General features: G+C 39.2%; 1 protein-coding gene across 1 annotated transcript in view; it reads right to left on the bottom strand.

The window, feature by feature from the left end:
• Window positions 1–13,632, bottom strand: part of METTL16 (methyltransferase like 16) — a 64,065-nt gene extending 50,433 nt beyond the window's left edge. The window contains 2 exon segments of the mRNA XM_032616250.1: window positions 8,162–8,289; window positions 13,503–13,632. Coding sequence (XP_032472141.1) covers window positions 8,162–8,289 — 128 coding nt within the window. The 5' untranslated portion in view covers window positions 13,503–13,632.
• Between the last annotated feature and the right edge of the window lie 707 nt (window positions 13,633–14,339).

Below are 14,339 nucleotides of genomic sequence, written 5' to 3'. Positions count from 1 at the left end.
AAGAAAAACTTAGTCATCCAAACACTTCTTTGCTCTTTCCAATTACAGTTAAGAGTACTCCAGTTTTTCTAGCTAAGCCCAGTGACTTGCCCTAAATTCAGTGAAACTCAAAAAAAAAAAAAAAAAAAAGTCCAAGAGTATGGGAAACAGTTAAATATATTTAAGTTTTGCATTACAGAAAATTTAGGAACAATCTAAAAGTAGTCATTAGGGAGTTGACTGAATAAGCTATACCACATCCACACAAGAGAATACTCTGCAGTCATGATAAGGAGTAAGACTGGGCTGATTCACACAGTCTTGTACGAAGAGGGTTCCTTGATAAATTAACAGCAACAACAACAAAAAACTCCCACAAGTTTGGGTAAAAGCATATATGTACATTATGATCACATTCTTGTAAAAATAAAAACAAGACAAAAAAGACCCTATATGTGAACATGCAGAGAAAACAATCTGGAAGGGTCAGAACCACCTCTGGATGTGGAAATTCTCATATTTTTGTATTATCTGAACACATGTTACATAATACCTTCATAACAACAATAAGTGTTTTATAACTATATGGAAAATGCTTATGTCAAGTGTGGGTAAAAAGAAGTCCTTTGTTTGTACTTATAGCAAAATTACAACCACAAATATTACTATATATGCATAAGGACAGGGCTTAAAAAGGAACACAAGTAATTTGATCTCTGGGGTGGAAGAACCGTGACCTTTTTTCTTCTACGTATGCAACATTCCCATTATAAATGTAGGTAGGAAGGATATATTTCTATAATTTTCCCATTAAGGGCTCTATAAATGTTTGTAGAATAATAAAAAAAAAACACTTCCTTTTTCAAAAAAGGAAAATAGATCCTTGGTTCCAGAGTACTTGTTTTCCATGAAAGGGGGCCAATTCTGTTGGAGACCAAACCAGCGTATTTCCCACAATGACAGCAATCCCCAAAAGATAGTAGTGCAGCTTGAGCATTGATTATATGGCTTCACGAAACATTTGGAGCAAGAGAAACAGCGATATAATTAATATATTTTCTTAGTGCCTTCAAACAGAGTTGTTTATATAAACAATTCTCACTATTTTAAAAAATGTGCTTACTTTGATGGAATAGAGCATACAACTTATTACTAAGGAACTACATCCGAATCACCAAAAAGTATAAGTCATCAAGCAGAAGCTAGTCTAATTGAAGAAAATACACAAAAATCAATGAAGAGCTGATTCTTAGACTTTGTTATTAGCAAAATGAGTGTTTGTTTTCTTACTTTTAAGAAAATACAGACACTAATCTGAGGGTTGGAAATCTTTTTGTAGGACAAAAGTGAAGTCATCTGACTTCACTAGTTAAATATCTAGGTCACTTTAGCACCCTGGGACATTCAAAATTCCTGAACACAGGCAAGATCTTTTTTCATTTTCATTTCTGAGAGCACAGAGAGGCACAGGGACTAAAATTAGCTCTCACGTGGAAATTAGCAATTTATACCATCAGTCTTTGTTGTTTGTTTAACACATCCAGCTTCGTAAAACAAAACAGCCTATTGTCAACAGGCTCAGGTCTGATTTCCCCATGATGACTCTTGCTCTGCTATTGATGAATACAGTATTACCATTATTAGATGGAGTTTGGAAAGATACATTCTGTAACCATGGTTAAAGAAACAATCATTCTAATACTGTAGAGGCTGAACCTTATGTAACAATAAAGGCTGAAGCCTCCCCACCCTACTCCAACATTGGTTTCTATTCATTAGATCTTCACTGAGGTGCTAAAAATGGTACAGTCACAAACTATGACACAGCCCTTCAATGCCAGGTCTTTGATTTAAAAACAAATCAGTTAAGTGTCATACTCTATTCAAACTCAACTGACAGGGCTCAAGTAAATTGCAGGATGTTCCTATAGGGCTGGTTTCTGTGAAAAAGCACAAACTAAAATTTAATTGAAACAGTCAGATATGATTACAACAAAGCAGTGAGGGATGCAGGGAAGAGAGAGAGAAAAGAGAGAGGGAGAGAGAGAGATCACACCAGCAATCCTCAGTACCTTATCAAGTGTACCAGGCTTAATAACAATATCTATCCTTTACTAAGTGTCTACAATGTGTCAGTCACTTTGCACACATCATTGCTAACCTTTATGACAATCATCCAAAGTATGTCCTTTTATTCCTCCTTTTTAGATGAGGAAATTCAGTCTCAGTAAAGCTAAGAAAATTATCTAAAACCTCACAGCTGGTAAGTGGCACTCTCAAGACTGGTCCTTAGGATGATTCACTCAGAAGTGCCCCTCTTTCCATATCACACCCTGCTTCCCTTAAGAGAGCACTTAAGGGCTGAGCAAATAAATGACACTTCAATCCATCTCAGGTCTAATGTTCTGCCTGGTGTTCCTTTTCCATCATTACCTGGGTTTACATTTTGAGCATTCTTTTTCACATATCTTCTTGAGTTAAATAAAAAGCCACTATAAAAATAAAGAACATTCTACTGACGCATATAATCATCAACAACTCTTACCTAAGTAAGCAACAAGGAGGATGATGTCCAGGAGCAGGTAGGTTGTTTACATTTAAAAAAAAGTACGTATCTTCTCTTCTTCCTCTATCATAGATTGCTTCTAAATATGCTGTACTACCAACCATAGGGAAGCTCATACTGCTCCCATTATTAAAGAAGAGGAGCTCTCCTCAAGCTTGCCTCATCCTCTTGCCATCCTTTCACAGACAAATTTGCTTTTCCTTGCAAGAAATTTAAAAATTACTTTTGCCTATCACAAAACCACCACTTTGAACATCAAGTTCATAACTTTTAGTCCTTTTCTATACACAGCATATCAGCACAGATACTCTGGTTTCAGTCTGAAACAAAATGATGATGTTTTATAATCTGCAACACCCATTCCATAGGCTATGTGGTATTCCACTGTATGGAACTGCACGGTAAGAACCTACAATTTTGGAAATTTAAATTATTTCCAATTTTCCTTGTTACAAACAGCCTTGGGATAAACATCCTCAAACATACATTATTTCATTTAAGTATGCTTTTAGAACTTTCAAAGCTGCAATTCTACCAGCATTTTATCACTATGCCTATTTGACTACATTTTTGCCATTGATGGATACTGCATATTTTTTCTTTGCTAATTTGGTCCATTTGTCTTTCTTCGTTTGTAAATTGCCTGTTTTTATCCTTAACCTATATATTAAGGTTTTTTTCCTTTTTCTTATTGTCTTCTAAGAGTTCTTTATATTAAGGGAGCTAAATATTTATACTGTGTTGTCACCTTTTACTATTTCCTGATATGTAAAAGTTTTTACTTCTTATGTAGTTGAATCCATAAAATTTCCTTTATGAATTCTACCCTTGGAGTTTACTCAGAAAGACCACCCCTACACCGAAAGTTAAACAGTTCACCTATGTATTTTTTTCTAGTACTTCAATAGAATAAATATAGTGAAATCATCAAACCATCAGGAATTTATTTTGCATAATATATAGGAAAGGGAATCTAATACACTTTCCCCACAGCTGTTCCAATGCATCTATTAAAAATCCATTGGTGTCTGCCTCCACCCTTAACAACCTGAAATGTCCTTATTCTATGTTGCAGTCTTTACATGGTGGGGTGGTATCTTACTTAGGAGTCAGCTTCCAAAGTAAGCATATAAAGTGAAAATCCAAGAGAACACTGAAAAAGCTATTTAATCATTCATAGCACTGTAAGATATTCACATTATGAGAAACACACAGGAGTCAAAACTGATCAAGAAAGGAAGATTCACCCTGTCCACTCTACACTCCCACTCTATCCTCCCTCTGGGAGGTATACTACTGAGTAGAAAGCAGGCTGGAATCACCCTATTTAATGTGCACATGCTGTTGAGACTTGAATGCCACTTTGTGCCAGACAACTGATGGCCCATTCTTGTGGCACTACTGGGCTAATGTTTTAATTACTCGAACTTCACAATATATTTAAATACCCATCTGGGAAAGTTTACACCCCTTCACCTTGCCATCACCCACTTATAACATTTGTTTTGAGTATCTTTTCTTTGAACAGAAGAAACATTATGTCGCTTTCTCTCCCAAAAACCTTAGAAGGATTTTGATTTGGGGAAGAATCGACATATTAACTATACTGAGCCTCCCCATCCAGAAACACACGGTGTCTCTAGATTCACTGTCTCCCCTAGACCCCTGAGGGTAACTCTGTTGCTTTATCCACATAGATCTTAACATATTTCTTTGCCAAGTTTCTGCCAATTCCTCTTTGTTATTGTGGATGGGATCTTTTATTGCAACTATATTTTCCAACTAATATCTGGAAACCTATCAATTTTCTATTTATTTATATACATTTAAAAATATTTATATGTATGTTTTATTCAGCAATCATCTGAATATTTTTAGGTAATTCTCAAATGTTTTTTCAGGTAGACAATAATCAAGCCATCTGTAAAATTGTAATTCTTTTTCCTTCTAATCTTATTAACTCTAAATAAATAAGGGAAGCAACAGACTGAGCCAGAGAGAGTTCCAACTCAGTCACTATTTAAAAAGAATGTGTGGGACTTCCCTGGAGGGGATTAAAAGTTTAAAATATATCACTAAATCAAATTCATTGATTATATTATTTAGGCTATCAGCAGTACTTAACCTTTTTTGGGTCAGTTACTCTTTTAAAACTGAAGTTCAAATTATAGGTTAAAGCTTTAAACCCTATCTCCCCAAGAAAAAGAACATACACAGAGTATTTTTACCTAATTGTCTTTGAAGCATTCATTGATCCTCTGAAAGTCCCTGAGGCCATTGTTCTGTTTATTTTTCTCTACTTGGTTGGAAAGACAAAGAAAAAATGTCTCTGAATTATATCAAACACTTTTTAAAAGATATTTCTTACGTTACATTTTTCAATATGCTAAGTCTTTATTTAAGTCTTCATTGAACGTAATTTTTTTGTCAATACAAACTAGTTTTCTTTTTCGAATTTGAGGTTTTTTCTACCTTTTTTTAATTTGGAGGGAACTCACATTTGTTTAGTATATTTTTGCCCATCCCTTTATTTTTTATTTATCTGCAATTTTGTTTTAGTTATGCCATCTGTAAATGGCATACAGTTATATTTTATAGAAGAATTATTCTCATGCATTTGACAAATATTTATTGAATGTCTATTACTTGTCAGACACCCTTAAGCCATTCAGATATGTTGTGATAACAGATCTGTTTGGTCTGCTCTGACTGATTTTTCTTAAAATATATAAATCTTAAGCCATCTTAAAAATCCTAACCATCCTAAAAATCTTCCTCTGGTTCCTCAAAGTCTGAGCAAGCAAGTCCATTCTACTTTGCATGAGCTAAGAGCTATGAAAGGCTCTTTGTGACCTGTTCTTTGTTTTCCTTTCAGTCTCATCTCCTAGTATTCCCTAAGCTGTTATTCTATACCCACTTCATCCCCATCTACATGTAGTTCTGCAAACTTACCAGGTCTTTCAAAAAATTCTGTTCTCTATACTTGGAACTCTTTCCCCCCTTCTATTCATCTTTCAGTATTCAAAGACCCAAGGCCTTCACTAATACCACTTCCACACCACTGCTGTGTCCTTCTCTTCTGACTTCCATTTTCAACTGCACATAGACTTCTCAGATTCAACATGACCCAAACTGAAAATATATCATCTCTCCCCCAACCAGCTCATTCCCCCTTGTTCCTTACTGCAGAAATGGCACTACCACCTAATCTCTTGCTAAGTTGGAACACCAAGCACCATACTTGGTTCATACTTAATTTCTACTGTGTCCTGCTAATTATATTCATGAATTTCTCTCAAATTCATCCAGTGATCTGTCCTTCCTCCCTCTACCTAGTTAGGCCACCAATATGTCTAATGTAGATTACTAAAACCATTTCCTACTTACTTGCCTATACTTTCAGTCTTAATTCCCCCTGCAATCCATCTTCTACTATGCTCCTAGAATACACCTGTCACCTGTCTAAACACAATTCTGAATGTTATTTCCCTGCTTTAAAATTTTAGTGCATAAGACTGGGGATGAGTAATTTTTTTTTTTGCGGTACGCGGGCTTCTCACTGTTGTGGCCTCTCCCGTTGCGGAGCACAGGCTCCGGACGCGCAGGCTCAGTGGCCATGGCTCACAGCCTAGCTGCTCCAGGGCATGTGGGATCTTCCCGGACCGGGGCACGAACCCATGTCCCCAGCATCGGCAGGCGGACTCTCAACCACTGCGCCACCAGGGAAGCCCGGGATGAGTAATTCTGAAGACACAAGAACTCTCTGTACATGTCCCTAAGATAAATTCCAAACTCCTCACTGGCCCTTATAAAGTACTGCAAGCATCATCCTCCCAGCTTCATCTTTTGTCATTTGTCCACCACACCCTAGGCATGCTCAACTTTTCCAGTCCCCCACTACTCCGTGCTCTTTGCACACGCTACTCCCTCTACCTGTAACACTCTTCTTTCTACCTGGCTAACTCAGACTCATTCTTTAGAACACAACTAAGACACTGTATCTGTTTCAAATCATTCTCTAAATCCCAAAGCTGGGGTCAGGTCTCCCTTCTGTGTGATTCCACTGTATACTCCACAGGTTCTGCCACACTGAAAGGCTAACTGCTTGTTTGTTTGTCGACTTCCTCCACTAGTGTGTTTACTCCAAATATGGCAGTGACTAAGTCTTGCTTGTTTATTATGGCTCTCCCAGAACTTAGAGCAAAATGGTTAATCAACAGATATTTGTTAAATAATTAAGTACAAAAGTAAGTGTAGAGAGGAAACAATAACAAAACTGTATCTGCTCTAAAGCTACTAGGATAAATAACATCCACATACATAACTATGAAACAAAGATTTAAGAAAAATGGGTAGAGATGATCTAAACAAAGAGAAACACCAATTCTGTATCTCTGAGGTGATCTCCAAAGTAAGGTGCCAAAGATGAAACTTTAGAGTATGCAAAGAAAATATTAGAACTCTTATTTAAATATATTTTTAATTTCCAGTTTGAAGTATGTTTTCTAATGTGTTTAATATAGTAACATGGTAAGTAACACAAGCATTCATATATGGAGCTGTGCTCAACTTTTTACTGAGTGGAATAGACAATAAAGCTTGGAAATCACAGTTCTAGGGCATTTGACTTAACCTTTGTGTATTGGTGGGGGTCACAAATCTCTCTGAGAATCTGGTGAAAACCAAGGATTATCTCCCAGAAAAATGAATGTAAATAAATATGTATTATATATATATTTTTTAAGTTTTAGGATTTCTAGGGTACCTTGGCCCCCAGGTTAAGTCCTGGCCTAGGGCCTCCAGTTCTACAAGTCTGCCAGGAGGAAGGATGAGGTCAGCAAAATGCCTCAAGCCCTCTGATCCTATTACTCCCAACCTTCCTAGTGCTCCACAAATCCTGCTCTTCCTCCTCCCCACAGGTGAAGCACCATATTTTCCCAAGGCAGGCTTGAAATTTCCAATCCCCTCTGTAACTCACATAGAGTTTAGGATGGCAGTCAAAGATCTCCTTCTCAAGGGTATAACACAAACATCAGTTCCTACCATACCACTATCATAATCCTTGCCATTTCCTGAAGCGTCATACTATTATTTTCTTAATTTTTAATAATTAACTTTTAAACTTAAATTTAGTGACATTCTAAGTAATAATGAAGTGAAATCAGTTTTGATATCCTGGTTATTATTTTCCTACTTCACATCAAAATAAACACACACTTAAAATAAGGACTTTAGACCCTCACCAGTCACCAAGTTTTAGAGTACAATCCTAAGGTTTCTGCAGGCACTCTGGGATCTCTGTTGGGTAAGCAATAATTTGGACATCAAGAAAATTTTTTTGTTTTTTCTTTTTTTTAGCCAGAAGGAAACTTGAAAGCATTTGGTCCAATCTTCTGATTTTATAGGTTAAAATGCTTAAACCAAGAGAGGTTAAGTGATTTGTCCAAGGTCAGATGAGAAGTTTAAGAAAATGTCTGGAATTAGTATTCAGGCCTACTATCAGTCCAGTACGCTTTCCACTATGCTGTGTCCATTCAAATTACACTAGAATAATACTGTATCAAGAATTCTTCATCTGAAAAAAAAAAAAAAAAGAATTCTTCATCTGTTACCTACCTCACTCTTCCATTCAGATTTATCTGAACATGCTGCTGAAAATCTGGATATTTGGAAGCCAGATATGCAAAGTCAGGAGGTTTGTCCTTGTATCTATTTCTTGCATGCATTGATTTACTCAGAGCCATCTTTAAAAAGAAAAAAAGGGTGGGGGGGGAATCGCATATTTAGTAAAAAAAGTCAACAGGAAAAGCTGTGGTTGCCAAGTCAACAGTTATAGCCAATACATCTTTGCCAACCAAGTGAGAAAAAAGAAGTTATATTTTGAAAATATGCAACAACAAATAAGCACATGAAAAGATGCTCAACATCATTTAGTCATTACGGAAATGCAAGTCAAAACCACAATAAGATATCACTTCATACCCATTAGGATGGCTATTATTAGAAAGAAAGAAAGAAAGAAAGAAAGAAAGAAAAAGAAAGGAAGGAAGGAAGGAAGGAAGGAAGAAAGAAAGAAAGAAAGAAAGAAAGAAAGAAAGAAAGAAAGAAAGAAAGAAAATAGCAAGTATTGGCAAGTATGTAAAGAAACTGGAGCCCTCAGGCATTGCAGGTGGGAATGAAGATGGTATGACTGCTGTGGAAAAGTTTGGTGGTTTTTTAAAAAGTTAAACATGGGCTTCCCTGGTGGCGCGGTGGTTGGGAGTCCGCCTGCCAATGCAGTGGACAGGGGTTCGTGCCCCGGTCCGGGAAGATCCCACATGCCGCGGAGCGGCTGGGCCCGTGAGCCATGGCCGCTGAGCCTGCGCGTCCGGAGCCTGTGCTCCGCAGCGGGAGAGGCCACAACAGTGAGAGGCCCACGTACCTCAAAAAAAAAAAAAAAAAAAAAAGTTAAACATTACCATATGACCCAGCAATTCCACTCCTAGGTATAGATCCAAAAGAACTGAAAGCAGAGATTCAAACAGATACTTACAATGTTCACAGCAGCATTATTCACAATAGTCAAAAGGTAGAAGCAACCCCAAGTGTCCACAAGCAGATAAATAAACAAAATGTGGGATATACATACAATGGAATATCATTCAGCCCTAAAAAGGGATGAAATTCTGACACATGCTACAACATGTATGAACCTTAAAAACATTATGCTAAGGGAAATAAGCCACACGCTACAGCACAAATACTATATTATTCCACTTATATGAAGTGCCAACAATAGGCAAATTCATACAGACAGAGAGTAAACAAGAAGTTAGTAGAGGTTGGGAGGAGGGTAGAATGGTGAATTACTGTTTAATGGTACATGGTTTCTGTTCAGGATGATGAAAAACTTCTGGAAATGGACAGTAGTGATGGTTGCACAACACTGAATACACCTAAAGCCACTGAACGGTATACTTAAAAATTTTAAATGTTATGTTATGTGTATTTTACCACAATTTTTAAAAATGTATGCAACATATGATGAATCTTTTTCTTTTAAACCAAGGGAAGAAAACTGGAAACTATTCCTTTAAATGCATCAAAGTGACAGAAGGCAACATAATCTACAGCCAAGAATATTGTAGTCAGAGGTTAGCTTTTACAGTGGTCTTGCATGGACTGACTCTTTGGTAGTGCACCATAAAGTCACTAAAGTTTCAAAAAACATCTTTTTTTTTTAACTTCCCGACTTCAAACTCTACCAAAAAAATCCTCTATTCCAACTTCTTTTATAAATTTCAGTCTTGTCATTTCCAGGTAGCTAAAACCAAATGAAAACAAACATAGCAATTTTGTTTTCCTCGAGAATACACAAAGGAAAAAAGTGAACACATTTATAGCAAGAAATAAAAACCGGAAAAAACACATTGCAGTGGTTGAGTAAATCTCTAAGCAGTTGGTAATTTAAAAAATATTTTAGTGTGTATCTCTGGATGGTAGGTGATTTTTATTTTCTCCTTTATGTCATTCTGCATTTTCCATTTTTTTCATAATGTGCATTCCTCTAAATGGTATTGTGTAAGTCAGAATCCTAAGAGTCACCTGATAGTTCTCTATCCCTCTCATATTCCAAGAAATCAAGTATGTGGATTTTACCAGCTAAATACCTCTCAAATCCATCTATTTTTCCCTATGTCCACCAATAGCAGCCCAGTACAAGTTGCCTAGACTGCTACAACAGCCTCTTTTTTTTTTTAAATTTATTTATTTAATTTATTTTTGGCTGCATTGGGTGTTCATTGCTGCACGTGGGCTTTCTCTAGGTGTGGCGAGCAGGGGCTACTCTTCATAGCGGTGCGCAGGCTTTTCATTGCGGTGGCTTCTCTTGTTGTGGAGCACGGGCCCTAGAGCACGTGGGCTTCAGTTGTGGCATGCGGGCTCAGCAGTTGTGGCGCACGGGCTTAGTTGCTCCACAGCATGTGGGATCTTCCCGGACCAGGGCTCAAACCCGTGTCCCTTGCATTGGCAGGTGGATTCTTAACCACTGCACCACCAGGGAAGCCCAGACAGCCTCTTATTTGGTCTCCATGACCCCACACTTTTTCTCTCCATTCCTTTTTCCACCTTGCAGTGATCATTTCTAAACGTAAATTTCACTGTGTCCTCCTCCCATGCCCTCTTGCTCAAAACTTTACATTACTTCAGCATACATATAAGACCCAGCATGGTGTGGCCTTACCTATTTTTTCACCATCAGCTTAAGTCTCACCCATTGCTCTTCTTTCTTTCCCTCCACTCTGGCAATAGGGTCTTTACCCAGGTTACTCCTTTTGTCTATAATGTTCTTTCCTCCCCCTCTTCACCTGATGAATTCCTACTCATCCTTACTACCACAGTTCAAGCATTTCTTCTTCAGGAAGGTCTTTCCTTCCGTAATCTCCCCAGTTCAGTCATATCCGCTATTGTAAAGTCTCTTAGCAGTAAGTACCATTCCTTTGCAGGCTTTGTTAAAGATGTAACTTTACATGGTAATAAATATGTTAACACTCAGAAGGTTTTTGACAGCTTTCCACACTGGAAGTTTAACAACCATGTCCAAAAGAGAATTATCGAGATGTTCCAAATCATGCATATAACTGCCCACCAGACTACTCACTTGGAAGGCTCAAAAGTACTTCATGCACAACATGTCCAAAATTAAATCATTTCTACCCACCCCAAACTGGTCCTCTTCTAATCTTCACTATTTTGCTGAATGATACCACTATCTTCCTTGTGGCACAAAAGCGAGAAACCTTTAGCACCTTTTCCACCCTGCCTCCCTCATTCCAAACACACCATGTCCTGAATATTCTCTATCTCCTAATTATTTCTTGACCCTATCCATTTTTCGCCCTTCATAACTCCATATCTTTAGGCCACAGACCATAATCACCCCTTTCTTGGATGACTACAATAGCCTCTAACTGATGTCTCTCTAACCACTCTTTTTTTTGGCTGTGTTGGGTCTTTGTTGCTGTATGTGGGCTTTATCTAGTTGCGGTGAGCGGGGGCCACTCTTCGTTGCAGTGCGCGGGCTTCTCATTGCAGTGGCTTCTCTTCTTGCGGAGCTCGGGCTCTAGGCACACGGACTTCAGTAGTTGTGGCTCACGGGCTCTAGAGCGCAGGCTCGATAGTTGTGGCGCATGAGGTTAGTTGCTCTCTGGCATGTGGGATCTTCCGGGACCAGGGCTCGAACCCGTGTTCCCTGCATTGGCAGGTGGATTCTTAACCACTGCGCCACCAGGGAAGCCCTCTCTAACCACTCTTGCCCCAGCAATCCACTTCAACCCATCAACAACATCCCCCTCCTCCTGCCCCAATACAAAACTGAACATTCCTTGGTAAATCCCTTCAGTGCCTTCCTAAAGCTTTTAGGCTGATAAAGTCCAAAATAATTAACAAGGCACACATAATCTACCCCTCCAAACTCATGTGTTGCCACTTTCTCCTCCCTGTTCAGAGTGTCATGCGTGTACCCTGATGTCAGTGCACACTCTGAACACACGTGGACAAATTAAATGACAAATATGATAGATTCATTTCCTTCATTATTCAACCCTTCTGGTCAGAACAGATGCACAATGAGTCAATAAAGCCACTTCTCTGCTAACCAAGCTCCCAATACAGGCGATGGGTTCTTAGCTAAATCTATCCCATTCCTCAGAGTTTAACTGAGTATCAGCGCTTACCTGGCATCAGCATTGTCACTCCCCACTTCTCTCTAACCTAATCTACTTTTCTCTTCCTGGCTCACTCTGCTCTAGCCACATTGGCCTCCTTGCTGTTTCTCTAGCAAGTCTGGCACACTCCTATCTCATGGCTTTTGTACTTGCTGTTTGGTCTGCATAAACTGTTATTCCCTCAGAAATACATACATACAAGGTACCCTCACACCTTATTCAGGTCTTTGATCAAACGTCTCTTCCTCATTGATGCCTTTCCTGAGTACCTCCATTTAAATAAGCAGTGAGTGAACACACTCCTTGTCTCTCTTAGTAGCTTCAGTCTTCTACATAAAACTTACCCATCTGACATTCCATATATTTTACTTATTTTTTTAAAACCTGCCCTGCCAGTAAGCTTCATGAGGGAAAATATTTTTTCTATCTTATTATTCACTACGATATCCCAGAGCCTAAAGTAGGGCCTGGAGAGCAGGCATGCAATAAGTGTTTTTTGATTGAAAGCACGATGGAACTCTTTACACTGTCCAGGACACTGAAACACAGCACCCTCATTCTTGATAAGCAGTCCCCATCTTAAAGTCTCTAAAAGGCTCAGGCCTAGGGCTGGACCTTTTTCTTCCGGTTACCCGAGTCAGTCCAGAAAGCCAAAGTAGTAGACCTTCACTTAAGCTTCCGCTTCGACTTTCTTTGATCTTTCCCATCTCCACGCTTCTGTTTCCTTGGTTTCTCCTGACCCTTAATAATCCTCTTCAACTACCATGTGTCTTAATACATAAGTCTGTAAAATAATCTAAATTCCGCTTTCAGAACTTTAAATTCCTTCTGCACAGATCCCTACCACTTCAATCCTAATCTCCGTTTTCTCTCCTCTCCTTCCCTCATAAATCCGACTTTTTCCACTAGTTCGACCACTACCAGTTCTCCATCCCTTCCACTCCTTCCACGCCCTCATATTACCCCCTCAGACTATCTTCCCGCCTCAGTTTTGGATCTCTGTAAACCTCCTCCGCCCCGCCGGTCTTTCCTACTTCAGCACTAGTCGCCACTCCATTTGCCAACTCCTCTTACCCACCTCAACACACATATACCCCCGCACGCGCACGCACATGTACACACACACCATCTGGTCTCTCTCCCTAGACCCCGAAACCAACACCTCACAGGCCCAGAACAGGAGAATGTGGAACCTAGGCGATGCACAGGTTAAGTGAACTCGCAACCCGCGTGAAAGATATTAAGGGACTCACCTCTGAGGTCTAAGTTGCTTCCAGACGACTAGTCTAGTGTGGGCCTCTACAACCCCAGTCTTAAGCCACCAGCAGCCCGAAGATCCTAGAAACGCAAATGTTACGCTGTCAGTGCGCCGCCATCTTGGGCCTCCATTCAGCCTCGTGATTGGACGAGCCATTCTCGCGCGACCTGCGGCAGATTCTGGAGAAAGAAGAAACTGTCGCGAGAACCTGGACTTCGCGGTTCCTTCTGTCAGAGGGAGGGGGCGTGGTAGCAAACAGAGTCCTTTGGGTTAGGACGCCTGGTTTTAAATCTGCTAGGGATATTGTTTTTTAAACATGTAGATTAAAAAAAAATATGTAGCCTTCTGTGCCCCACTCCAGATTTACTAAATCACATTCTCTGGGTTTGGGCGAAGAATATAAGGATGGCTGCGCGGGGAAGGGGGGAGGGGTGTTTTTGGATTACACGGCGGCAATTACCGTTTATTCTGCAATAGGTCTCTCCTCGTGCGATGCCTCACTTGATCATCACAGATAAACCTGTGAGGTGAGGAAGGGTAGTCTCATTTACAGAGAAAGAACTGGGGATCAGAAATATGAAGTCGTTTGTTCAATATCTTACATCCAGATGACATCAAATCCACGTGTTTCCTCACCTGCCTCTTCAGCTGGAAGCAATGTTAAATGCTTTCCATTTTTCTTCTCAACTCGGTTATACTAATTTTTACCCTCCTCTGGTAAGTAGTGTGAATATTAGTCTCCCCGTTGTACAATTGAAACCAAAAGGTAAATGACTTTCAAAAGGCATACAATAAGTAACAAAACTAGGGCTAAAGGCTGAACCTCTGGACC

This window comes from Phocoena sinus, chromosome 20, assembly GCF_008692025.1.
Source record: "Phocoena sinus isolate mPhoSin1 chromosome 20, mPhoSin1.pri, whole genome shotgun sequence".
In the NCBI taxonomy this organism is placed as follows: domain Eukaryota; kingdom Metazoa; phylum Chordata; class Mammalia; order Artiodactyla; family Phocoenidae; genus Phocoena; species Phocoena sinus.
This window is presented reverse-complemented; position numbering and strand designations above follow the sequence as displayed.